Below are 23,926 nucleotides of genomic sequence, written 5' to 3' on the forward strand. Positions count from 1 at the left end.
TTTTATTGTTTAGGTGCACAGCCTGGTTTGTCTTTAGCTGCTGGAGGAACCATGGAGGAGCGGAGAGGAAGAGCAGCCGACGGAGCAGCAGAGGCAGACGGGTCGATCTTAGAGGAAATGAAAGCAGAACTTTCTCAGACTAAACTGGAGCTGGAGACGACGCTGAAGGCCCAACAGAAACACCTGAAGGAGCTGGACACACTGAGGTCAGACACCCAGAAGAAATCGCTTTTTAACATGATTGGTGTTTATTTTAATTCAGTGTGTAGTTTTTGTAAGCCAAATTTTGGCTTACAAAAACTAACTTTCTTCTTCAAGGAAGAAGAAGAAAAAACTAACTTGGATTTGTGTATTTTATTTGACGTTGCAAATGCTAAATACATTTTTCAATGGTTATAAATATTAATAGGAAGGTTGTAATCATCTTTTATCAGATTATAAATCATTCTCTGGAGTTGGTTCAGTAAATATTTCTCCAGAAATTCAACATTTCACGACTTAAACGCCTGGTTCATGCCTAAAACGTTCAGAAAGTGTCATCCTAATTATATTAGTCGTGCATTAAACTGCAAAGTTCTCTCTTCAGTTTGGTGTAGATGTTTTATTTCTGCAGTTCAGAGACATAAAACAAGGGAAGAAATTCAGAATTGAAGATTTACACCAATCCAAAGTTCTTAGTTAAACAAATAAACAATATAACCTTTAAAATGTGAAATCCAAGTCATTCTTTAAAATATAAAAAGGAATCATCTATTTGACTTGGACGATGCAGGATAATTAACATTTCTGTAAATGCACCAAACGGCTGTTTTTCATGATAAATTTGTTTTGCTAAAAACAAACTAAGGCCCTACAAAGCAAGGATAAAATGACTTTACTGAACAGATTTAGTCAATAAATACAAACAGTGAATAAAGAACAAATTGATCCACCACTGTTATGAAAATTATAAGAAATGATTAAAACTAACTGGAGATAAAGAACAACTCGAGTTAAAAGTTGAAATAAGTCTTTTATTTTCATGGTGGAGTTACAAATAAAACTGCTAATGTTTGAAGAAAAAAATCTGTTAAAATGTCTTTATGTTATTAGTGGAAATAACATGAAGTTCTCCAGGATTTACTGTTTAAAAGATAACATTTTGGTCATAAAACCCCTCAGATTTTCATTTAACGTGTCGACAGGGTGGAGGTCTCTCAGAAAGCTGCAGAGCTGGACGCCCTGAATGACGAGCTGATGGAGGAGAGGAAGCGGAGCAGAGACCTTCAGTGGGCAGCGGAGAAGGAGCGGTGCCGCTCCGGTCGAGACGAGGACACCAAACGAGAGGAGCTGGAGGTGAAACATCAGAGCGTCTTCACTCTGCGCCTGACGGCTTGTTTTATTGTAAAACAGTCGTTTTTAGGAAAGTTCTGGTTTCCTCCAGGACCTGCAGCTGGCTCTGGACGAGCAGAAGGCGCTGGCGGACCGACTCACGCAGACGCTGCAGCAGGAGCGGCAGGCGTCGTCACAGACTTCCCAGCAGGCCGAGCAAGTCGGCCTCGGCCTGCAGAGGCACCTGCAGGAGCTCCAGGTCCAGCTGGAGACGGAGCGGGCGAAAGCCCAGGAGATGAGCGCCGCGTTGGGGAGAGAGAGGGAGCTGCGGGCCGGCGGGCTATCCGGTGTGGAGGGTGGCGGCCATGATGGGAGGGAAAGTGGAGAAGAAAGTCTGCTGGAAAAACTGCAGAGGGAGCTGGATGACAAACACACACAGGTGAGATTAAATTAATCTATTAATCACACGATGAATTAAAATAGTTTCCATTCTGATTATTGATATTTGTTTAGAGATCTTTATGATCAATTTTCTAAATGGTTTTGGTATGCCTAAAGTATGCCTGTCGCAATAAGCAATAAATAAATCATATGAATAATAATTTTCATTTGCATGATTTATAAATTTTTTTCTCTTCTCTTTTTCTACAAAAAAATTGATGATTTTGTTTTATTTATTTATTTTGGACTTTTTAAAATGTCTCCCAGAACCAGTCTTAAATATTTATTAGCGTTTAAAGTTTATTGATCCTTGAGGATGTGTTCTTGTATTATACCTTTAATTGAACTTGAAAATGGTCTATTATTGTTTATAACTTCTGGGACAATTTATAGTTCAGCCAAATTAATTGTGACAGGCCGATTTGTAAGCGATTTTAATTGCCTTTTTTTTTTTTATTGTTTTACTGGATAAAGTCATCTGTATTTATTTTTTTTTTGTTTGTTTCCTCTCCAGGTCGTCCATCTCCTCAGTCAGGTGGAGGCCCAGCGGCTCGAAGTGGTACAGAAAGAGGAGGAACTAACACTGGCCAATCAGAAGTCCAGACAAGACCAGGACGGGCTCCAGGAGGCCCGAGCCGAACTGGACCGGCTGAAGGTACGAATGTCAGAGGTCAAACAGCAGCTGGAGGAGGAGCAGCAGAAGAGGAAGAGCCTGGAGGAAGAGAAGGAGAGGCTGGAGGAGAGTGGAGCTCCGCAGGCCGTCTGGCACGGCGAGCCCACCGACCGGACCAAAGACTGGGTTCTCCAGCAGAAGAGCGGGAACGCTCAGTCAGCAAGCGCCAACGCGTCGCCTCACACGGAGGGTTTCCCGGCCGACCCCCCAGGCGGGCCGCACCACGGCCCGTGGCGTACGGTCGACAGGGTCGTCGGGAAGCTCCACCTCGTTTCCTCAAAGATCCGCAGCATGGCCAGCAAGACGGCGGACAGGTAATCAGTTCCTTACATTAAACTTGACCTATTATAGTTCCTTGAACAGGTTAGGATCAGTCTGTGGGCCAAACAGAAAAATGTTCATCACAGTTTCCACACAAAATCATTGTTAAATAATTACATTTTAGTCTACTCAGTTCTGCCACCTATTTGGAGCTGCTATAGGGCGTCTTGTCACTTTAAATCCACATAATCTGCTGCTGGCCACGACCCCCAACTCAAAGTTTACACTCGCACATAAAAAGACAGATGGGGAAACGGATTTGAAATTATCCAACCTCACATCTTTGAAAAGCAAAAGTAGAGCCTCCTGCACAAACAACAACGATGCAGCAAGTGGTGTCTGGACACTTGTCTTTTCCAGCAGCCATAGAACAGTGAATACAGTGGTAAAACCAACTGACCAAGCGTGCAGGAGTTCCACTTGGGTTGCTAGGTAACGGGCTGGGGTTGCTAAGTAACGATGCAGTGCCCGTGGAATGTGACTTAACTATCTGGAGGTTTTTTTGAAATAGCTAATTTTCCAGACACCAGAAAACAGCTGGGTGTTGTTGTTTTTTTTTTGAGCACATGGACCGAAGCAGTACAATCCCAAATTTAAATATCCCTTTTAATGTTTCCTGTACAGTAGTGACGATCCTAAGCAGTGTAGGATTTTTTTTTAGATTTTTGTGATCGTCCTTTGTGGTGGTGAAACTAACCAGTATCCTCGTCCAGTTCAGATCCAGTCGTTTTAAACTTAAATAAAGGCCAAATTTGAGCAAATAGGTATTTTCTTGTAACCTTTGTGAAGATAAAGTAATATCTCCCTTGTTGTCATGGCAACATTCTCGTGCCATTTTGAGTACTGGTGGGGAAAAAAGTGGTTCATGTCAATGACATATTAACGTTTACTATCAAAAGTTTAGACACCCTGGTCAGATTATTGAAAAAGGTGCAAAAGGAACTATAATAAAAAATTAATGACTGCTGAATGTGGGATTTTTTTCCTCACACTTCAAATTAAAGGTTGGATCTTTGCAGGTCGACTGCGGAGGTTGACGGCGAGGAGCTGTCATGGATTCAGTCCAGTGTTGATGAGGTCATCGGCCTGCTGCAGCAATCCCCAGGGTTGCCCTTCATCCCAGAGGTCAGTTATCTTCATTTCATCTTCTGCTTATTGTAACTCCATTAATAAAAAATCGGAAGACTGAGCATATGTGATGGCGGACGAGCGGCAGTCAGCTGCTGGTGTTTTCCAAACAGCATCTGTGGATCTCGTTTGTGACAGCTCATCATCTGTCTCCCTTAGAGTGTTTCCCTGCTGGCAGGAGGCTCGTCCAGCTCCTCCAACAGCCTGACGGAGCGGCTGCTGAGGCAGAACGCCGAGCTGACCGGGTTCGTGAGCCGTCTGACCGAGGAAAAGAACGATCTTAGGAACCACACGCTGCGCTTGGAGGAGGAGCTGTGCCGCTACCGGCAGGCTGGAGCGGGATCCGCTGGCCATGTAGGTGCATCACAGGATTGTCATCCACAGAAATCCTGCAAAATAACGAGTTTCTGTGTGTAATTATTAAAAATAAAGTGACAGGCCAAGACGAAAGGAGTAATTAGCTGCATATTTGTATATTCCCCTCTTTGTTACACCCCTGAAAATAGGGACAAAAGAATCACAAGGGATTTTCAGATGATTCTCTCATGCAGCAGTATAATGTAAATCAGACATGAACATGACATTACATTCTGCCCAATGTCAAAAAGTGGAAGAAAGAGCTAATTAATAAAGCAAAGTAATAATAAGAAACGGCCACATATGTGTTTGGGACACTAAAATGTTAATAGATGGGTTTCTAGCTGCTGCTGTTGGCTTGTACACAACTGATGCACAGAAATGCTGTCTCTTAAAACTAGAATAAAATTATTCTAAAATTCACAAAAAAATGAAGGATTACCCATATGAGCTAATTAATAAACCAAAATAAGAAGATATGGTTAAATATCTGTGTTTTCACTAAAACAATAAACATGTTTACAGCTTCTGCCGTTAGCTTAATGGCCGTTATCTAGTACACAACTGACGTACACAAACCAGAAACGTAGTTTAACTACTCTTAAAACAACAATAAAATGCTTCTAAAATTCACAAAACAATGAAGGATTACCTATAAGAGCTAACAAAATAAGAAGATATATTTAAATATCTGCGTTTTCACAAACATGACAATTGACATGTTTAGCTTCTGTCGTTAGCTTAGCGGCCATCATATAGTCTAGTACACAACTCATGCACAGAATTATGATGTCTAAATAATCATAAAACTAAAATAAAACGCTTCTGAAGTTCACAAAAACAACAAGCGTTTGCCTCTAAAACGTCTTAACAATGTGCCAACTACAAATATAGGATGTTTTGATCATTATTACATGAAAATAGGGGGGATGAATCACGAGTGATTTTCAGTCGCTTCTTTGAGAGAAGAGCTCAAAAGCCCCCTAGTGGTGCATGTGGCCATTACCACCTAAAAACGTTTTATCTTCACCTGGCTCAAATTCTGTTTAAAAATTCCTGTTATCATTTTTATCAGAAAAATAACCAACAGATTAACTCTACATTTTCATGCAGAAATTAATATCAATTATTTTTATACAGATGCCAGTGCATCCTTTAATGCAAATGATCAAGCATCCATGAAAGGAAAACTATTATTGCATGTTTACTTTCTTTTTTAAAAAGAAAAGATTTTTTATTTACATTTTAAAGCAATTCCAACAATGAAAAAAAATGTTTACATCCGATTAATCGTTTATTAATTGATAAATTCAAAAATTGCGAATAATAATCTTTAGTTGATGCCTTAACGAATACAATTCCTCAACATTAAATACTGTTTTTAGTCCATTTTTGTCTAGGAAAATCTCTCCTGCCAGGAGATGTTGATGTTTCCATAAAGATTTTAATGTATTTCTAATAAGTGGCAGCCCTAGTATAGACTGTAATTTCCTTAAATATAATGATGCAAACATTTATGCAACATAAAAAAAATTTTTTGTTACATTTTATATGAAATAAATTTAATTTATATTTATCCTAAACCTTTTTTCTGTATCTTCCTCTTGTATAGAGTAACTTGGTGCTGTACTAGAGGTATCATAGTTCTCTATCCTTTCTCCTCTGCAGCCCAGCAGGAGAGGCGTGTCAAAGGCAGACTCGGGAGCGATGCTCCTTTCTCAGGAACGGGAAGCTTGGACTCGGGAGAAGCTGCGTCTGGAAAAAGCTTTGCACCTGTCTCAGTCCCAGGTGGCTCGTCTCAGGGGAGAAATTAGGTCCGACGCGCTGCGAGAGATAACCGGGCCTGGCGCCGACAATTCTGCGCTGAAGGTAAGAAAAGTAAGGCTGAGACACACGTTACCTGTACGATCAGGTGTTCACCACAGGCAGCTAATCAGCTCTTCTTCTCCTCTGTCGGTCCTTCAGAGGATGTATGGGAAGTACCTGAGGTCAGAAAGCTTCAGGAAAGCGCTGATCTACCAGAAGAAGTATCTGCTGCTGCTGCTTGGCGGCTTCCAGGAGTGTGAGGAAGCCACTCTGTCGCTCCTGTCCAAGATGGGCGGCCGGCCTTCGCTCTCCAGCCTGGAGTCGTTCAGCCAGCGCCGCCGGGGGTTGAGCCGCTTCCGCTCAGCCGTCAGAGTGTCCATCGCCCTCTCCAGGTGGGCCGCTTGCTGTGGAGGCTCACGATTGTGGACTTTTAAAGGAATTGAGTGGTTGACTAAATGTTTTTCTTGCGTAGAATGCGTTTCCTTGTGAAGCGATGGCACAAGGCGACGGGGATGAGCTCCACGGTTTCCTGCAGCATCAGCAAAAACGGAACAGGTCAGAGAAACAAACCAGTAAAATCATGCTGTTTTTGCTTTTCCTGAAGTAATTTTAGGATAAATTCTTATGCTTTTTTTTTTATTTTTTATTTTTATCTTTTTCAGGTTCAGAGGTGAGAGACTCACCATTTCTTCACCCAGGTAGTGTGGACATGTACAGAGACAGAGGAGCAGGAGGAGGAGGAGGAGGAGTGTCCAGCAGCAGAGGACGGAGTGGACGGGAATCTCCACGGTCAGGCGTCTCTTCCTCACACCACAGGTTAGATAATACTTAATTTAATCAATTATTCAAATAATCGTCAACTAATTTAGTAGCAGATTAAATGTTAACTGGAGCATACAGAACAAAAAAAGACCATCAGAGCAGTAATTAAGCCACAACTTTACAAAAAAATACCTACATTTGCATTTAAAATAACAAAAAACAACTTTGTAACTACGTCCTACCCTGAACTCAAAGCAGTTTTCAAATCTTAAAAAAAAAATTATAATTTCCATTCTGATTCAGAATGATTCCCTTCTTTGTGTGAAGTTTTAAAGATTAATAAACATTTGTTAAACCTCAAAGTTATCAAATATTTTTAACCCATTAACACATTAACATTCAAATACAAGTTGATGATGTAAGTTGTGTGTATTTTTTTTGGTGATTGTGCAGGTTCCACACGGTGGGGGACCACGGCGCTCTGACCTGCTCTCACCTTCAGAGCTACGACCCGGACCGCGCGCTGACCGACTACATCTCCAGGCTGGAGGCTCTGCAGAGGAGGCTGGGCAGCGTGACATCAGGTAACCGGCACTGAACGAAACAAACATCTGAACTCATGAAGAGACAAGTTGGTTTGGATGTCAACCCTTTAAGTTTCACATCTCTGCATGGATATTTCTGCTTATTTTAGTTGTATGAAGTTCTTTAAATGTCCTGTGAGTAAATATATTTGAAAATGTATCCATAACAACTGGAACTTTCCATATGTAGCAAGTTATTTTCGCAATTTACCGTCTATTAAAAAGTGTTTCATGAGAGTAAATTCAGCTTTATATTTTGATGATGTAATCCATCTGATGATGTAATTTTTAAATATTAACTGATTGGTAATTTAATCAGCTACTCAGTACTTGAGTACCAAATACTTTTTTACCCTTAAGTAATTTTTTGAACAGCTACTTTTTACTTGAGTAAAAATATGTTGGGAGTATTTCTATTCTTACTTGAGTACAGTTTCTGGGTACTTTGTATTTAAACTTCTGACCAGGTGAGTTTTGTAACACTGGTTGTCCTTTTACTCCCTCAGGTGCTTCTTCATACGCCCAGTTGCACTTTGGCTTGAGAAGATAGACGCTGACCGACTACTTTGGCTTGAAGAAACTCAGTTGCCTTTTCTCGTGCGGAGCGCTCTGCTGTTTTCTATCATCCTGCTGTGAACTGTCTCTCCACGTGGACCAAAACACATTTTTATATTAGCGTACGACTTGTTGTATCCAGGCTTCGTGTCGGCGGCACTTGAAACACAGCGATGTTTGTAATTTAATCTGCCTCTTTGTTGTGGATGATCTTCAATCATGTATATTTGTCTCATGCTAATTTAAAGACGTTTTGTGGTTAATTTATATGTTTGTTGTTGCGTGGGTGGAGCGTTGCGTTGAGAATGTTTGGGTTTACTGTTAAGGAGGCTGCTACTGGATGTTCTTCACTACACTGTGTTTTGTTTAGACCGGGCAGACTAAAGGGAGACATTTGTAGAGAACGTATTTTTGTAAAGCGTAGGAGCTTTGAATTTTTGGGGTATTTTGTCAAAAACTGAAAAATAAAGAGGACTACATTATTTCAAAGGCGTTTCCATTGTTTTGTTTCAGCTGTCAATTAAAAAAAAAATGTCCTGAAAATGGTACTTATATCTGTGCTAAAGAAATTTTAAAACATTTCCAGGGATAAAGTTCATTTCCAGTCAAAAACAACCAATCAGAGCCAGGAGGAAGGTCTTATCCGCCCCTGTCTGAGAGTAATAAATTAAGTATTATTTTACTTACTTAAGTAAGTAAAATAATACTTTGTCCCTTCTTTCTTGGACGCATCAGCCCCGAACCACCTCAACTGGCTCCTCCTGATGTGGAGGAGCAGCGGCTCTAAGTTTTTTTCTTGACATAACTATTTAATGTAATTTTTTTTTTTTTTTTTTTTGTCTTTCGCGGGACTTTTCGTCAGGCAAACGTTTGAGTCGCACCCAGACATCTTCATTAATCGAGATAGACGAGGCTACGGTTAGCTAGCTGCTAATATAAACTAGCTAGCTAACATTTTTAACGTCTATGGTAAGTGTAAATCTATCACCAGTTAGCAGTCGAACTTTATACACTTCTGTGGAGATATAGGTCTTATTACCCTTTAAAAGTCTTAAATTTGTTTGGGAAACCTGCAGAAAGCTGTCTTCTGTAAAATATCCAAATCACTAATAATTTTCGAGTAAACACTAGTAACATGAGCTAACGCTGTCCTATTTCAACCTTTATATAGAGAATGTTTATGGATAAATCTCATTTAGGACATTTTTATCAAAACGTTTTATTCAAACATTTAGTTGGTAATGACTTCCCGTTACACACAACTTGACAAAGAAACTATTCTTATTGTTACTCTTCCAAAATGGCAGACAAATCGGCATATTATTCAATATATAATCAGTCAGAAAATGGCAAAGCTAGGTTATTTTGTCTCAAGGGAAAAAAGAAAAGTAAAGTCAGAAATAACTTGAAATGAGACAAATTACCCAATTTTATCCCACCACCAAGCAGCGTGAGTTGAAGGAATGGGGGATGGCTGTGGATAGAAAGGATCTTCTGTAGCAGTCTGTATTACAGTGCATTAGAAGAAGCCTCTGACTTAAGACACTCCGTTTTTCTATGACCATCTTATGATGAGGATGATCACTTTACACAGTGGTAACGCGAGTTAAAATGTCAACTAGAATCATGTTCTCCTTGTGCACACATGAGCTTTTCCTCCTTTAGAAATGCATTTCAGATTTCATAAACTAAAGAGATTGCAGAGAAGCTGTTAAGGAAGACGATTTATTTTCAAACTCTTAATAAAAGTCAATGGACTTGTCTTCCCATCTGATTTCCACCTGTGAAAACTCACATTAGCTTTGTGTGTCTTAGACAGGAAGCATCTAAAATGATGCTGACATTCTGACCAGTCTTCAGACTTACTGCAGGGCTGACACTGGGAGCATAAATTTGCATTTCCTTCCAGTCCCCAGATGTCAGAGCTTCAATTAAAACCAAACCAAGAAGTTCATGAAAGTCTTTGATTCTCTCATCTATCCTTCGTCTCTCACTGCTTCCTCCTCTTGTATCTGATGATGGGGTTATGCGGGGTGTGAATCATCGTCGTGTAATTGATTGTGGGGAAATATCCGTCCACCAGCTCAAACTCGTACAAGCGCAGCAACGTGGACCAGATGGTCTTGATCTGGACGTAGGCGAAGTTCTCCCCAATGCAGCGGTGGCGACCTGAAGGTGGTAGAGGATGGTAGATTAATTGTTACACAGACTGGTCGGAGGAGTGGTGGTTTAAAAGTCATTACTGTGGTTCCTCTTACCGGCACCAAACGGGATGTAGGCAAACTTGTCAGCAGTGTCGTTGAGGTACCGCTCCGGGCGGAACTCCATCCTCTCCATCCAGGCGTCGCGCAGACGGTGGTTGACGGTCGGGGAGACGCAGACCTGGTGGCCGACGGGGATGGTGTATCCTGCGGCAGTCTAAACAGATATGTAGGCACTTGTTTTGGCTTTAATGTTCCTTAAACTGGGTGTGGAAGTAATGAAAGCATGTAGAGCTAGAAATATAGATGACGTATAAATACTGAATTCACCTGAGGTGTGCGAGCCATCCTCATCATGGTCATTATAGGTGGGCGGAGCCTCAGGGTCTCCTTCAGGCAGCGTTCCAACAAGTTCAGATCCTTCAGCTGAAAAACATCAGAGTAACATTGGAGACTGGTCCAATCCAAGTTATTTCTGGCAGGTCTTACAGTAATCAGATCTGGATGTCGTTAATAAAACCAAATCGTTACTTATTGGCTCTGACCTGATCAAAGTCTAGCGGCGGCAGATCTTCTCCACACACAGCCTTCTGCTCGGCGTAGCAGCGATCCTGAAGAGCTTTGTCCTGGGCCAAGAAGAACCCCAACCAGGCGCTGGTGGTAGACGATGTGTGCTGACCCGCCAGGAGGAGACCAATCAGCATCCCAGCAATTTCGTCATCGGTCAGTGGCCGACCATCTCTGCAATGTGAAGTTAGTTTAGTCCAAATGTTCTGTTTTGGTATTTTAAGATAAACTAAAATCTTAAAATAGGTATGACAGTGTCTTACTTGTAAGTAGCATCGATGAGAGTCTGCAGGATGTCGTCGGCTGTCTCTCCAGATTTCCTCCGCTTTTCAATCACCTTGAAGAAGATGTTCTTGATCTCTCTGTGAGCTCTGTCTCGTTTCCTAAAACCAAAAGTCATTATGAAGCAAGATTTAGGCGCCGTCTCTTGGGCATTTTAGACAAATACCTCAGTGGCAGATTAAACACTAAACGTGCAGCTGACCCTTATTACCTGAAGCTTGGGAGAGGAACCCAGGTGGGCAGAAGCCAAGCGGCGTGGCTGAACCCCCCGTCCAAGTCGGTGTAGAGCTGAGCCACTTGTTCATTCAGCATGCTGCGGATTTCCTTCCCATGGAGGCAGCTGCTGGCGGTCAGGATGATCAGCTCCGACAACGCCTCAAACAGATCTGAAAGAGTTCAAAGGGTTAAAACCTGTTACGTTTTGTTTATTTTCTGCAACGTTCCTATAAATTTTATATCTCAAAATTCAGACTCGGGCTTATCTATCAAATTTAGGCTTGAATTATCGAACTCCTAGAATACGGCTTGTGGATTTTGGTACACTAACTCAAACGGCAATTTTATTGGTTTGCTTTTAAGAATTACAGGTGCCTATTAAACCATGATGTAAGCAGGTATAGTGACAAAATAAAAATCGGTAAAGCAAAAACCAAAATGTTTAATAAAATAATTTAGCTGTTTTGAGGCAGTTTATGGAGAATTTCAAAAGAGTTCCCCTAGGTTTACTTTTAATTCTGTTTTTTTGTCACAGAAAAGGTTTGCCATTATGCAGATGACACAATAGTTTCTTTACTCGACTCCATTTTGTGGCATGTCATTTCAGTATAGAGCATATGTACCTTATTAAAATGTCAGATTATATCTTTATTAGCTCTACCTTCAGGTTTGCACCCAATGCACAGATGTATAATAAAACTTAAAACAGCAAAGCAGCTTACTTCTCTCTCCACTGTCTCCCCATCTCCTGAAATACTCAACGGTTTCTGACTCGATTAACTTTACATGCTCTTTAAAATGAGCGATGTTCAGTCCAGTTTTCAGCATCTTTTTCTGCTCCAGAAAAATCTGTAACAGAATAAAAGAGTGGTTAAATCTGAACTCCAATTGCATGTTGACCTCTAAATCACTTGACGTGATCTCACAGGGTTTGGGACGTCGTAGGCTACTCCTTTCCCGAACACTGGGGTCGTCAGTTTGGAGTAGACGTCTTCTGCGTTCAGGTCTTCGTTCTTGCTGTTGAACATAAGTGTGGCTGCGTCGCTGCCCAGCAAGTAAGTGAAAGTTTTCCCCACCATGGTGAAGCTGAACACGGGACCATACTGGAGGGGGTGAAACAAAACTTGGTAAATAAATGAAAATTCATATTTACTATGGAAATATTCCAATAGAAAACTGGTTGGTTTATTATAATGTCTTGGCTGAAATTCGGGTTTTTGGTTGGTTCAAAGTACCATAAAAGCAGGTTTGCTAGTAACAACTATATTATTTATGCCTTTGGCAGAAAACAATGTTCTGCCTTAAAATTTATATTAAACCGATTTCAAAAGTCTCCTAAATAAGCAATCATGTCCAACTGAAAACTAACACAGCAAATCATGAGGAAACATGAGCTACTACATTATTTAATGTCTGTTGCTTTAGGTTTATACATTACATAAAATCTCAACAAAAGCATTTAAGTTTGAAGTTTTAACACAAATTAAATATTTGACTCTATTGCATCAAAGTTTACACTTTTCTGACTTAAATGTCTTTAGTTTGGACGTGCAGAAGACAATCTAGGATCATTACTTACTTTTTCATAAGCATTTTCCAGAAATTCAATTGGACTTTTACCAAAAGCAATGGCATGCCCGAGGAATGGGATGCTGGAGGGAATGTAGGGCGGATATTTCTGTAACAACAAAACAAAAACAATAGTTAATATAGACCTGGATTTTTTTAGTTTACAGTTTAAACAGTCAATATTTAACAAAACTGTAAATTACCGCGTCTTTGTCTTCAGACTCCTTGAGCAGCCTTTTGGAGACATAACCCAAAGTCAGGGTAAAAAGAGAAGCAGCCAGAACCAGGGAGGTCAAGTTCTCGTTCATTTTACCCATAGTGTCCCCGAGCAACTTGGTGCTCATCTGGTAAAACTGCGTCGACATTTTTCAGACCCTCAACAACCACAACGCATAAAAGTTTCCTTCTCACTCCGGCAGCTGAAGCAGAAAGAACCAGAGAGGTGTCCAACTGCGGAGTCTTATCTCCGTTCAGCTGGTCTGATGGTCTTCGCAGTATGGACCGTTGCTACCTGTCACTTCCAGTTCCGCCCCCGCCTGACCGTTTACGGATTTTGATTGGCTACTGGACACGTGTCAGTCAAGCAGCTGCGATTGTGATTGGTTGTTGGTACCTGAAGCGATGTCTTGCTATATGATGTCATGGTAGCGTCCGTTCGATCGAGTTGATTGATTTTTTTTGTAAAATTTTCTTTGATAAAAGTGTCTTCGGTTGATAGAAAACACGTCAATGTCGCTTTTAGTTCGGTAAATAGTGTGGTGAATAGTTCGGGCTAATTCTGCCGAACCACAGAACCAGCCAGATATTCCTGAAACAAGTCTTCAAAAATTATTTAATGAAATCGTGTCCGGTTAAGTTAATGAGTAATCTGCCTTCTTCTGCGTACGTGATTATATGGGTATTTAAAAGAAACATTTGAAAAATAAAAAAGTAAGGCATTCTTTAAACACAAAACTATTTAAATAATCAGTTTCAATCATATCCACAGTTGGCAAGTTTATAGATGTATTTAGCTAACAAACTAGTTAAAGTCTATTAAAAATGTAACATTATCTAAGAAATAAAAACGCATAACATGTCCCGCTCTGTGCATAGTGGGATTTTCTTGTTAGTTTATTTATGCGACCAGTAAATTTGGTCACACTTATTTACTTCCAATGGCAGATCTATACAAAATTTACCAAGGGGGTCGGTGGTGTTTTTTATATTATTTAGAGTTTTCTATTGACTTTGAGTCGTTAAACACAGATTACAGACAAATTTTCATAAATCTGTTTATTAAAACAAACATTAAATAATAAACCATATTTACATAGATCCAAAAGCTGGACTCATAATACACAAAGGCATGTCAGGACACGTATAACTCTGACTGTTGTACAAATTAAGGCTGTTGTGGAGAGTCTAACTCTTTATCCAGAACTATTGTAGTCAGATGATGATGGTCAGTAGGAAGGATGTGCTTTCAGGTCTTTGGCAGATCTGGTTTGTGGAAATGTCCTCAGCCGTAGGCGTATTTATCCGTAGGGCCTTTATCGATGTGAGTCATGTGTCCACTAAGTTTCATTAAAAGCTTCACAATTAGGCCCGCCTAGAAAAACACAAGAAGCAAAAGGAAATCACTTTAAAGATAAAACTATTCACCCTTCACTTCGACTGGCATTTCAGGCTAAAGTTTTATCTGTTCTCTGAGCGAAGAACTTTAAAAATTGCACATCCAAAGTAAATTGGAATAAAGATAAAGTCTGAGGACATCAAACCTGAACCCAGTTGGATCTATTGACGCTCCGGAGCCGTTACCTGTTTTGTGTGCACAATGAAGTTCATTTTGTTGTCCCCGCTGTGGATCTGGAAGTACTGGTCAGCATGTCCGAGCTGCCACATGAACGTGCCATACTCCAAGCTGATGAGAAGGACCTGCCACAGAAAGAAAGAAGAAATTATTGATTGATTGATTTTTTTAGTCAGCCACCAAATAAACTACAACAGCTTAAGCAGCTTGACTGAAATGTAAAATCAGAAGCACAAAGCTTATATTTATGCCTGTCCTACACATCAAATTGAACTAAATTACTCCTCATAATCACTGCAATGTATTAAAATATATATACATAATCTTCTTATGGAAATTACTAAATCCAAAGCAAAAATAAATCAAATATACTAACAAGTTAAAGTTATTTACACTTGTAACTCTATGGCCCATGTTTGCTTTTGAAAAATACCTCTTTTTTTATCTCTTTTTTTTAGCTTGTTTTTTAAATTTGAATCCATGTTGCAAATCATATTTGGATTCATATAATGTGAATATTTTTTGCACCACAGCTGGCAGTAAACCCAACTTTACTCTAAATATTATTTGCATTATTTTGTAATGAATCAAATCATAAAACCTTATGATCTACTAAACTGTGAATTTATATGTTCATAGCAACCAGCCTTATTAATAACAAAATATACTACAATAAAAGGAACTGTACTGTTTGTTTTCGTTTTATATCTGGAATCCCACACGTCCACGTTTATACATACGGAAATATAAATATATAAGAGTAAATTAGATGTAAAGCCTTATAATTTAATAGATTTCCAGAATTATCGAATGTTTCTATCGTTTCTTTTATGTATTTAATATGTTGTCTGCACTGCATGTTAAGTTATAATTGACAACAATCCTCTATAATGTGATGAAGATACCTTGGTCTCCATGTTCATGAGGTGCAGGCCCTTCGTGTTGACCCCGACGTACACTCGGATGACCTTGTGGTTGCTCGCGCTGGCCTTGGTGTAGACCTGGCCGGTGAAGAAAGCTGCTCCGTAGGTTGGGATGTCCCAGCAGTTTTGGAGGAAGAGTCTCTGCAGGTGGTGCATCTCTTTGCTCACTCCCTCGCTGGTGCTCAGAGCCTGGTGGAGAACGATGGAGGGTTCAGCTTCAGGGAGGATTTTACGACTGACGCGAAATAATAAGAAAGAAAAGTGTACTTTGTATTCATGCAGAATCCTGTTGGTCCAGTGGTACGCTTTGCTTTTCACCTTCAATATCGGTACGATTGACTTCAGGTTTTCCTCACTGTCCAAGTAAAACAATCAAATTAGAGACCCGGCTTCAGTAACTGAACTTTAAATACCGGAGAAGCACTGGATAATCCTATTGCTATAAGAAGTTAAATCAGTCCTACTTGAGGAAGCCTTGCTTGTGCTTCTTGCTTTCATAGTTGCCATAGATGATCTGCAGAAGGAGGCTGGCCAGAGTTATCAGTTTACTGTCCGGGGCGGGAAAGTAGCCCTTCAGCAGGCAGTGACGGGCCTCGTCAAACAGGATGAGGATGGCCAGCGGATCTTCCACCTGATTCAAAACAGTGGCAGGTAAGAGACATTTACAGACAAACAGCTACAAATGTGCACAGAATGTTTTCAATATTCTGCTAATGTCAAAAAAGAACAAATTTTGCAATTGCAGCATTTCCATTACATAGGAAATTAAATTAAAATCACACGTGAATGAACTTGTTCGTGCAGTCATTAAAGAGCAGCGACGGATGTAAATATTTAAATGACGTATACTCATATTCAGTCATCAGAGGAGATGCATGGCATTTACAAACCGGAGTATTTTTGCAGCTCTGTGAAAAACACCAATTTACAGCTGGAAAACCTACAACAGCACTGAAGGGTAATATTAGATTTCTAAAAAAGGAGTCCATTTCCACCAACAAAAACTCAGAAATTTTGACAATCTCTGAAATTTTATTTTAAAAAATTTTTTAAAAAAGTTCTGAGTTTGAAAGATTGAAAATTTCCACACACATCATCCTAGTTTGAGTTTTTTTTATTGTCATATATCCAGTAAGCAAATTTGTTTTTCAAAATTCCAATTTTCAGAGTTTTATGGTCAATGGAGACACAGCTTCTGACTCTAGCAAAGTAAAACCAAAAGTTTCATTCAAACTCTGTCGTACCTTCTTCTCTACTTCAAGAGGCAGTCGTACGTCTCTGCGAAGGAAGAGTTGCGGACTTTCCCTCTGAGGATCCAGAACCGTCAGATCCGTCACAATCTCCGTCCAGATCCGCAGATGCTGCAGAGGCTTGTGGTACGGCTTCAGCTGCAGGTCTGACACACAAACACACACCAATCGCTCTGCTATCTGTTCCTGACAACACTTAACAGGACTTCAACAGGTTGATTCCGAATAAATAAATACACCAATTTTAAGACGTTAAAAATGAAACCCAATTGATTGCATTTTCTTTTATTCTAAACAAAAAGTCCCAAGCCGGAACCTTTGCATTGTGTTTCTGGAAGACCCATAAATCTGACGCACAAGCACAAACAACCACAATGGACGACAAACCCACGTTTCTTGGTCCACAAGGAGTTAATTTTTGTGTCAAAAACAATCTAATATAGGATGCTATAAACTAATATTGTTTGGTGCAAGTTGAGCAAATAAAGAGTTGGTCATCACTAAAGTTATTCAAGCTACAAATAGCAGCTCAATGCTAGCAGTACGGACATGTCCAACGCTAATGTTAGCGTCCAAATTCCTAAAAAATTACTTTTTCACATAAGTTGTACGTTAATGATCAGAAACAACTGAAATTTGAATGGGTATAAAATCACTTTGCACCAGTCTGATGGAGATTAAAAACAATAAATATATTTTATTTATTGAATAAATAGGCTAATGTGCCTATTTATTCAATAATTTATCAGTTTTCGATTAAAATGAGATTAATTACAAACCCCCGTAATTAACTCAGTTAAAACTTTTAGCCCCACCAGTATTAAAAATATTCTAAACAAGCAAAGGATTGCATTTTTAGTATACATTTCAATACATCCAAGAGAAAGCTGTGCATATTTCACAATGGCTGAGCTATTAAAAGATGAAGGATGTGACTCACGGAGGTTTTCTGAGCAGATCCAAATGGTGAAGTACTGCTGGGTCTCCTGGGAAAGCCGCATGCCCTCCATTATCTGCTGCACAGTTGTGTTGTTGCCGTGTTTCAGCTCCACAGAGCGATAGGAGCCGTCCATGCGGTATATTCGCACCTTTTCATACTGAAAACACAAACAAGCAGTAAAACTTGAGGGTTAGCTTGAGAGCAGGACGGTGTTTGAGGAAACAGCACCACCTAGTGGCTAAAACTGCAAAATTTCTTAACTTTTTCAACAATATAGATTTTAGACTGGCTTGAAAACATATATAATACCCCTCAAACTTCAAAAGTTCAAAAAGTATGTAAATTATTCTGTAGTATTTGTACCTCTTAAACTGATATATTCCTAAAAAAAAAAACTCACTGGTTTGCTGTTAGCTTGCTGCAGAAGTTTTATTGTTTCCTCCCACTCGTTCTGTTTGTTCTCCTCACACACCTGGAGTGGCGATCTCTTCTGCTGGTCCTCTATGTGCTGAAGTCAGAAAAGTCACCATAAGAATCGACTTCAAGATAAAAACGATGCAGGAGGGGAAGAAACCAAAGTTTCTGGATAAAGACGCGTTTCCTACCCGGTCGATCTCCGGGTGCTGCAGGAGGAGCTTCACTATGTCAGCGTGGCCTCCTCTGGCTGCAAAGTGCAGCGGTGAGCTGAGCTGCCCGTTCAGCAGGTTGGGGTTGCATTTGCCTTTCTCCAGCAGTATTTTTGTTGACTCCACTTTACCGTGCCTTAAATAAATCAGATGTATGTCAAATAGGGGTGCAGTTTTCAGATTTCGGATCTTTTAAAAAGCTTAACCTGCTGATTCCGATTTTGGCCGATACCAATTTTTTGTCTGAAATGTTGCTAAATATAGCTAGAAAGTTGTTGAGTTGGGAACAGAGGGGTAACTAAGCGTGTAAGCGTGCAGACATAACTTGTTGGGCCGGTCTGTCAGTCAAATCTTTGTCACCGGAGAGCAAAAGCCTGGCGGGCCACCAGGCTTCACTTGTGCCCCCACCAAGCTTAGCATTATTTGTTTTAGCTCTTTTTAAATTATTGCCTTTTTTAAGACTTTATAGTTGGTGTTCAGATATTAATCTTCCAATAACACAAAACTACCAGGTGATATTTTCAAATTTCCTGTCAACTTTAAACATTTTTTAACTCAAAAACATGGCGGCCGGCTGGATGGCTGACTGCCCTAACCCTGATCCATGCACATCCTGCTTAAAGCATAATGTTAAGATGCTATAAGATGCTGGAGGCTTGACCCACCAGCAAGCATAGTGTATGGGGGCCCAGTGGTCGCTGTCCAGCTGCTTGACCGAGAAGCCGCTGTCGAGGAGCTTAGAAAGCAGCTCTGTATCTCCTTCACAAGCGCTGCGGTGCAGAGGGAAGTCGTCCACCCACTGGTGATCCCTGTGAAAATGAAAACAATTACTCAGGTTTCAACTGGAAAGGTAAATCTGATGGTAAATTACAGCTACGACTAAAAATGTATTTAGAAATTGATTATCCTGATGATTAAATGATTAATCTGATGCAAAAATCTGCACATTTTGTAGTTTTTTATTTTATTTTAAGCACTTATGTCTTATTTATACAATACTAAAAATACATAAAAATATGCAAATAAACAATTCAAATCCTTTTTTAAATAAGAAAATAAACATCTTGTTGATCATTTGTAGCAAATGATGCATTTGCAGCTAAAAGAAAATACTTCTAACATCAACATGTGAAAAGCTCAACCCTTTCTTCAACTATATAGTTTGAGCTGATCTGTTGATTATTTTTTGGATTAACTGATTAATAATTGCACTTAGTTGAAGATTTTTTTATTACATAATTTGAAACGGTAGAAACTATAACTACACCACGTAAGGAGTTTTGAGTAGAACAGATTTATAAACTGTTTTCTTACATTAAATGCAAAATGTATCTATTTTTCATGCTATTTTGGCTTAATTACTGCCTTGAATGTCCTTTTTTGAGTCTGGAAGCTCCAGTTGACGATTAATCAACAACTATTTCAATAATACATTAATCACGATTAATAATTTGAACGGTAAACGTTATTGTTGTTAATGTCAGAATCAAAGCCTCACTTGTCTTCTCCCACGCAGTTATGCTGCCATTTGTCCCTCTTAGGGATTTGGATCTTGGAGTAGTCTGGTGCTCCGAGACCAAAGTAAGGGTTAATGATCACTTTATCCACCTGGAACAAGAGAGAGAGAGAGATCATTATGGGTTCAACAGAAAGAGAAGCTGCGATGAAAACAGTATCAGGTTTCTGAGTGACGGGATCTCTGACCCGGTTAGTGTACTGCAGGTCCGAGCCAAACAGAGGATTCAGGATGCACATGTCCGCCTTCTCCAGGGACATCATCTTGCTCTTGATCTCCAGAGCGGTGTACCCCATGTGCAGACCCTCGTCGCTCAGTTTTCCCTCGCTGCTGTAGGCTGGGTTGTTCACGTTGGTTTTGACTCGCTCAACAGGAGCCGGTCTGAACAGGGCGGGGATGGCGTGAGGGACAGTGTGCTGCTCCGCTAACCATCTGCAGAGGTGGAAAACAGAAAAACTCAAGCCTGATCTACTCATCCCAGCTTAGCCAGCAGGGTAATAAGGAAGTGTCCTCACTTATCTAAAGCCAGGAGCATCCTGGACGTGACGGAGCAGAAGTGAGGGCTGGTCTCACTGCACACACGCATGATGTCCTGGAAACAGTAGAAGCTGGGGCTCCCAGAGATGTGGATGGGTTTGCTGTTATCTGTGCAGGAAGACTCATTAATCTACAGCCAGCAGAGCAAAAACTACAGCAACATCCACAAGTATTAACTCTTCTCTAAATCATTCACATTGACAGCCACAAATTTGGTCTTCATGGACGTGAAGACAAAGAAAGCATACAGATTAAATGTTATTGTTAATATAAGAATTCAGGGTTTCCCTCAGTGTATTATAAGCCTGGCGGGCCACCAGGCTTTACTTGTCCCTCACCAGGCTTATCATTGGTGGAGAACCACCAATGATAAGCCTGGTGGGGGACAACAACTAAAAAACAACAATTTATTAGTTGTTGTTTTTAATGATTGACTTTATAGTTGGTGTTTAGGTATTAATCTTCCAGTCTTCTAAAAATGCATAACCATCAATTGATATTTTCAAATTTCCTGTCGACTTTAACCATTTGTTAACTCAAAAACACGGCGGGCGGCTGAATGACTGCCGTAGCGCCCTGAGCACCAGGCTTAGCAAGTTTTCTGAAAAAAACCCTGGACTTAAAACATAGTGGAGCATACAGACTCTCAATACGTTCAACCCAGATCTCCTCAAACAGCATAGTTTTAGCTTCACCCGGTTCAAATTCGGTAAAATAAATCTCAAATTAAGCACCTTTTGCTATCCAACTATCATTTAATCCCCAAAACCAGTCGATGGATCAACCTACACTGTACTGACAGAGACTTTGCAAAGAAGAACCAGGTCTCTAATTGTGCAAAACTGGTAAAAACCTATCCCAAAAAAAACATTCTTATTCCACATCACAATCAAGCACGACTTTGTGTTGGTCTATCACATAAAACGTGACAAAATGTGAAAAATAAAAACAGTGAAACCATTTTAAACTCACCTTTAACGCTGACTGGCACCACAAACAGAGAAGCTTCTTTCCCTTCATTGTCACCTTCAAGGATAAATTTCTTCATGTGCACCACACGCTTTCCTGCAAAGCAAAACTCTTGAGCTGATCTCAGGTTGTATCAGACGACGTGTTTGTGCGAGTCAGTCTCATCCTCACCTGTGAAGCTTTGGTTATTGGAGATTGGTTTTATTGTTTCGTCAACATAATCCAATATGGATTTAGATTTGTCTCCTGGCTTAATCTTTGTCACCAGAAGGACTTTCTTCCGCTTCTTCTCCTTCCCCTCCAAAGGCACTTCTTTCAACAAGATCTTCACAAGCCAGAGGGAAAAAAGACTCAATTATTAAACAAATCCTAGAAATATTTAATTCTAGCTCGGCATACCTCATAAGCTTTGGCTCTGTATTCCTTCGAAGTCAGGCTGACTTGGTTCTTTGGACGAATGACGGCAACGTAGACGTCCTCTGAGCCGTCCTCGTTGCCCATTGTGCCGTATTTTCCTCAGGCGCAGGTTACCATCCAACAGGGAGGCCAGATACTGTGGAGAGGCATGTCTGAAACAACAGAAAGCATCAAAGCTGTTTGTTTAACGCAGAAAATGGTCACTCATGCAACAGCTAGCAAAACCTATTAGTATTTTTTAGATAAAATATAAACTTTAATCATAGATGTAAACAGGGTTTCCCCCAGAAAACTTGCTAAGCCCAGTGCTCGGGGCGCCAGGGCAGTCATGTTTTTGAGTTAAAAAAAAAATGTTTTAGTACAATATTAGAAACTCAAGAAAATAGTTGAATTCCTTCTTTAAATAAGAAAAAAAAACACATTTTATTTCCTAAAATATAATAACACAGTATTCCTCTTGTGAATCTGAACAGTTTCTATGCAAAATGTATATAATTTTGTCCAGTTTTGGCTTAATTACTATTTTACATAAGTTTTTTTCTTTTCAGCAAATAGACTTTTTTTAGTCTGAATATTCCAGTTAAAATTAATCAGATTGATAAATTAGTTGACGATTATTTCAATAATGGAGTAATCACGATAAATCCAATTAACTGTTTCCTCCTAACTTTACCATGAGTAAATGCTGAATTCAATCCATGTACCTTCACATCAAGACATAAATATATATAATCATATTTCTACCCAAAATCTTGTTTCCATTTCCTTTTCTTAAGAATTGTTTTTATAACATTTCTCAGCTCCTATGTAGGATTTATACTCAAACAATTCCACTTTTTGTAGATGTGATTTTTAAGTTGTTTTAATTCTTATGATATGCTTTTTTGGTTTCTTGATTGTTGTTGTCCAACTTACTTAGAAAAAAAGAAGTGACCATTTCTGTAGCTTTAACTAATCAAAACAGAAATAAATTGTATATGTGGTAAAAACTAAAACTAAAATTAAACAGATTAACTGGAATATTGGTTTTTTTTAGGTCAAAGAAAAACCTCTAGAAAAGAGCCATTATTTATCAGGGGTTCATTAATATATATATATATATTTTTGCACAAATTTGGAAAAATAACACAAAAAGGCAGATTGAGTTATTGCATCGGTCGTTTACTTTAATGTATTAAACGTATTTAAAGCAATCACATGGAGCCAAATGTAGTAATCAATATCAACCACAACACAGTCGTTGAGGCTTTATCGACCTAAAAACTACTTCAGGTTTTGTAATACTTTCTTAAAGTCTACCTCTTTACATTGTAAACCTCTTGTGTACTATTCCTGTATTTGTTATTAGATATTTAATAATACATTAATATTCAAGAGATAAAAATAACCAACATCTCACAAACCGACTTGAGTTCAAAGGAAGGTCACGCCCCGGAAACCAAACTGTTAACTTTAAACTGTTTTTTTTCCATAAACTATAAAATTATAATCTTGAACGCACACGCTCCTGTCAGATGTGGCGTATTTACATATATTTTCTTGCCAGGAAAAAACAAAGTCCAGATACTCAACTCCATCAGCTTGTTTTTTAGCAGAGGGTGCTACACTCACCGTCCCCAGTTTTCCGCTCCATAATCAGCTGAAACTTACCGGATCCGCCGAGTCCGCTCCTGAAACGGACCGAGCTTCTCTTCCGCTCGGCTCTCCGGTGGCTTTCAGCGGCTTTGATACGCAAGTCGAGACCAGAAAGTTACTCCAGGTTACAAACCGGAGAGAGCGGAGTTTTGGGGGAGCTTGAAGCAGTCGTAGGCCTTTTCAGGCAGGGCAGGGTTGCAGACACAAACAGAGGAATCACGTTACGTTTCAATGAGCTGTTGCACAGCAGCGACCTCTGGTGGTGAGGTAGAGCAGGTGCAACAGGATGCGGCGCTCTTCTTTTTCTTTTTTTTTTTACCCGAAAACCACCGCAAATGACTAGCAAAACCTGTTAAACTGTAAAACTCAAACTTTCACGCCTTTTCTAACCACAAGGAAAAAACCAAGTAGCTAAAAGTAAATTTTCCACAACATTGATTTTAAACATAAATATTGTACCGTGTCAGAACTTAAAAATTACAAACATATTTGGGTTATTATTGTTCTCATCGTCATTTGTTATTGTGTTCGACATGTGTGTTGTTTCC

General features: G+C 39.7%; 3 protein-coding genes across 18 annotated transcripts in view; 1 reads left to right on the forward strand and 2 right to left on the reverse strand.

Annotated features, from left to right (window-relative positions):
* akap9 (A kinase (PRKA) anchor protein 9) overlaps positions 1 to 8,427 on the forward strand; it is a 76,183-nt gene extending 67,756 nt beyond the window's left edge. For 13 of the 16 annotated variants that reach the window (XM_007564907.2, XM_016677914.1, XM_016677926.1 and 10 more), the window contains 12 exons: positions 14 to 206; positions 1,185 to 1,335; positions 1,424 to 1,750; positions 2,267 to 2,739; positions 3,766 to 3,871; positions 4,034 to 4,228; positions 5,900 to 6,109; positions 6,197 to 6,429; positions 6,510 to 6,592; positions 6,700 to 6,853; positions 7,253 to 7,383; positions 7,890 to 8,427. In XM_007564907.2, coding sequence (XP_007564969.1) covers positions 14 to 206; positions 1,185 to 1,335; positions 1,424 to 1,750; positions 2,267 to 2,739; positions 3,766 to 3,871; positions 4,034 to 4,228; positions 5,900 to 6,109; positions 6,197 to 6,429; positions 6,510 to 6,592; positions 6,700 to 6,853; positions 7,253 to 7,383; positions 7,890 to 7,933 — 2,300 coding nt within the window. In that variant the 3' untranslated portion in view covers positions 7,934 to 8,427. The remainder of the gene's footprint in view (positions 1 to 13; positions 207 to 1,184; positions 1,336 to 1,423; positions 1,751 to 2,266; positions 2,740 to 3,765; positions 3,872 to 4,033; positions 4,229 to 5,899; positions 6,110 to 6,196; positions 6,430 to 6,509; positions 6,593 to 6,699; positions 6,854 to 7,252; positions 7,384 to 7,889) is intronic. The other 3 variants (XM_007564921.2, XM_007564922.2, XM_016677916.1) reach the window with 1 other exon arrangement.
* A 720-nt stretch (positions 8,428 to 9,147) lies between these two features.
* cyp51 (cytochrome P450, family 51) lies at positions 9,148 to 13,293 on the reverse strand. The gene is made up of 10 exons (XM_007564923.2): positions 12,977 to 13,293; positions 12,784 to 12,882; positions 12,131 to 12,307; positions 11,927 to 12,053; positions 11,200 to 11,374; positions 10,970 to 11,089; positions 10,685 to 10,880; positions 10,470 to 10,565; positions 10,197 to 10,356; positions 9,148 to 10,107 (listed from the first exon to the last, which is right to left on the reverse strand). Exons 1-10 carry the CDS (start codon positions 13,136 to 13,138, stop codon positions 9,929 to 9,931), a joined length of 1,491 nt encoding a protein of 496 aa, XP_007564985.1. The 5' UTR covers positions 13,139 to 13,293; the 3' UTR covers positions 9,148 to 9,928.
* Positions 13,294 to 14,029: 736 nt separating this feature from the next.
* krit1 (KRIT1 ankyrin repeat containing) lies at positions 14,030 to 23,634 on the reverse strand. The gene is made up of 17 exons (XM_007564924.2): positions 23,394 to 23,634; positions 21,726 to 21,895; positions 21,498 to 21,651; positions 21,330 to 21,422; positions 20,336 to 20,465; positions 20,009 to 20,252; positions 19,803 to 19,912; positions 18,970 to 19,113; positions 18,284 to 18,440; positions 18,079 to 18,186; positions 17,679 to 17,835; positions 16,733 to 16,884; positions 15,953 to 16,119; positions 15,756 to 15,843; positions 15,471 to 15,677; positions 14,574 to 14,690; positions 14,030 to 14,364 (listed from the first exon to the last, which is right to left on the reverse strand). Exons 2-17 carry the CDS (start codon positions 21,825 to 21,827, stop codon positions 14,275 to 14,277), a joined length of 2,220 nt encoding a protein of 739 aa, XP_007564986.1. The 5' UTR covers positions 21,828 to 21,895; positions 23,394 to 23,634; the 3' UTR covers positions 14,030 to 14,274.
* Between the last annotated feature and the right edge of the window lie 292 nt (positions 23,635 to 23,926).

This window comes from Poecilia formosa, unplaced genomic scaffold (assembly GCF_000485575.1).
Source record: "Poecilia formosa unplaced genomic scaffold, Poecilia_formosa-5.1.2 Scaffold169, whole genome shotgun sequence".
NCBI lineage: Eukaryota > Metazoa > Chordata > Actinopteri > Cyprinodontiformes > Poeciliidae > Poecilia > Poecilia formosa.

What these genes read in the sequence shown, in the direction of transcription:
- cyp51 (XM_007564923.2), bottom strand. Translation starts at nt 13,138, where the DNA reads ATGTCGACGCAGTTTTACCAGATGAGCACCAAGTTGCTCGGGGACACT. An exon ending in TGGAAAATGCTTATGAAAAA is followed by an intron (nt 12,308 to 12,783) that starts GTAAGTAATGAT and finishes CACCCCCTCCAG; the next exon opens with TATGGTCCCGTGTTCAGCTT. An exon ending in CTACATCCCGTTTGGTGCCG is followed by an intron (nt 10,108 to 10,196) that starts GTAAGAGGAACC and finishes TACCACCTTCAG; the next exon opens with GTCGCCACCGCTGCATTGGG.
- krit1 (XM_007564924.2), bottom strand. Translation starts at nt 21,827, where the DNA reads ATGGGCAACGAGGACGGCTCAGAGGACGTCTACGTTGCCGTCATTCGT. An exon ending in ATGCTCCTGGCTTTAGATAA is followed by an intron (nt 20,253 to 20,335) that starts GTGAGGACACTT and finishes CCACCTCTGCAG; the next exon opens with ATGGTTAGCGGAGCAGCACA. An exon ending in TCATGAACATGGAGACCAAG is followed by an intron (nt 14,691 to 15,470) that starts GTATCTTCATCA and finishes TTTCTGTGGCAG; the next exon opens with GTCCTTCTCATCAGCTTGGA.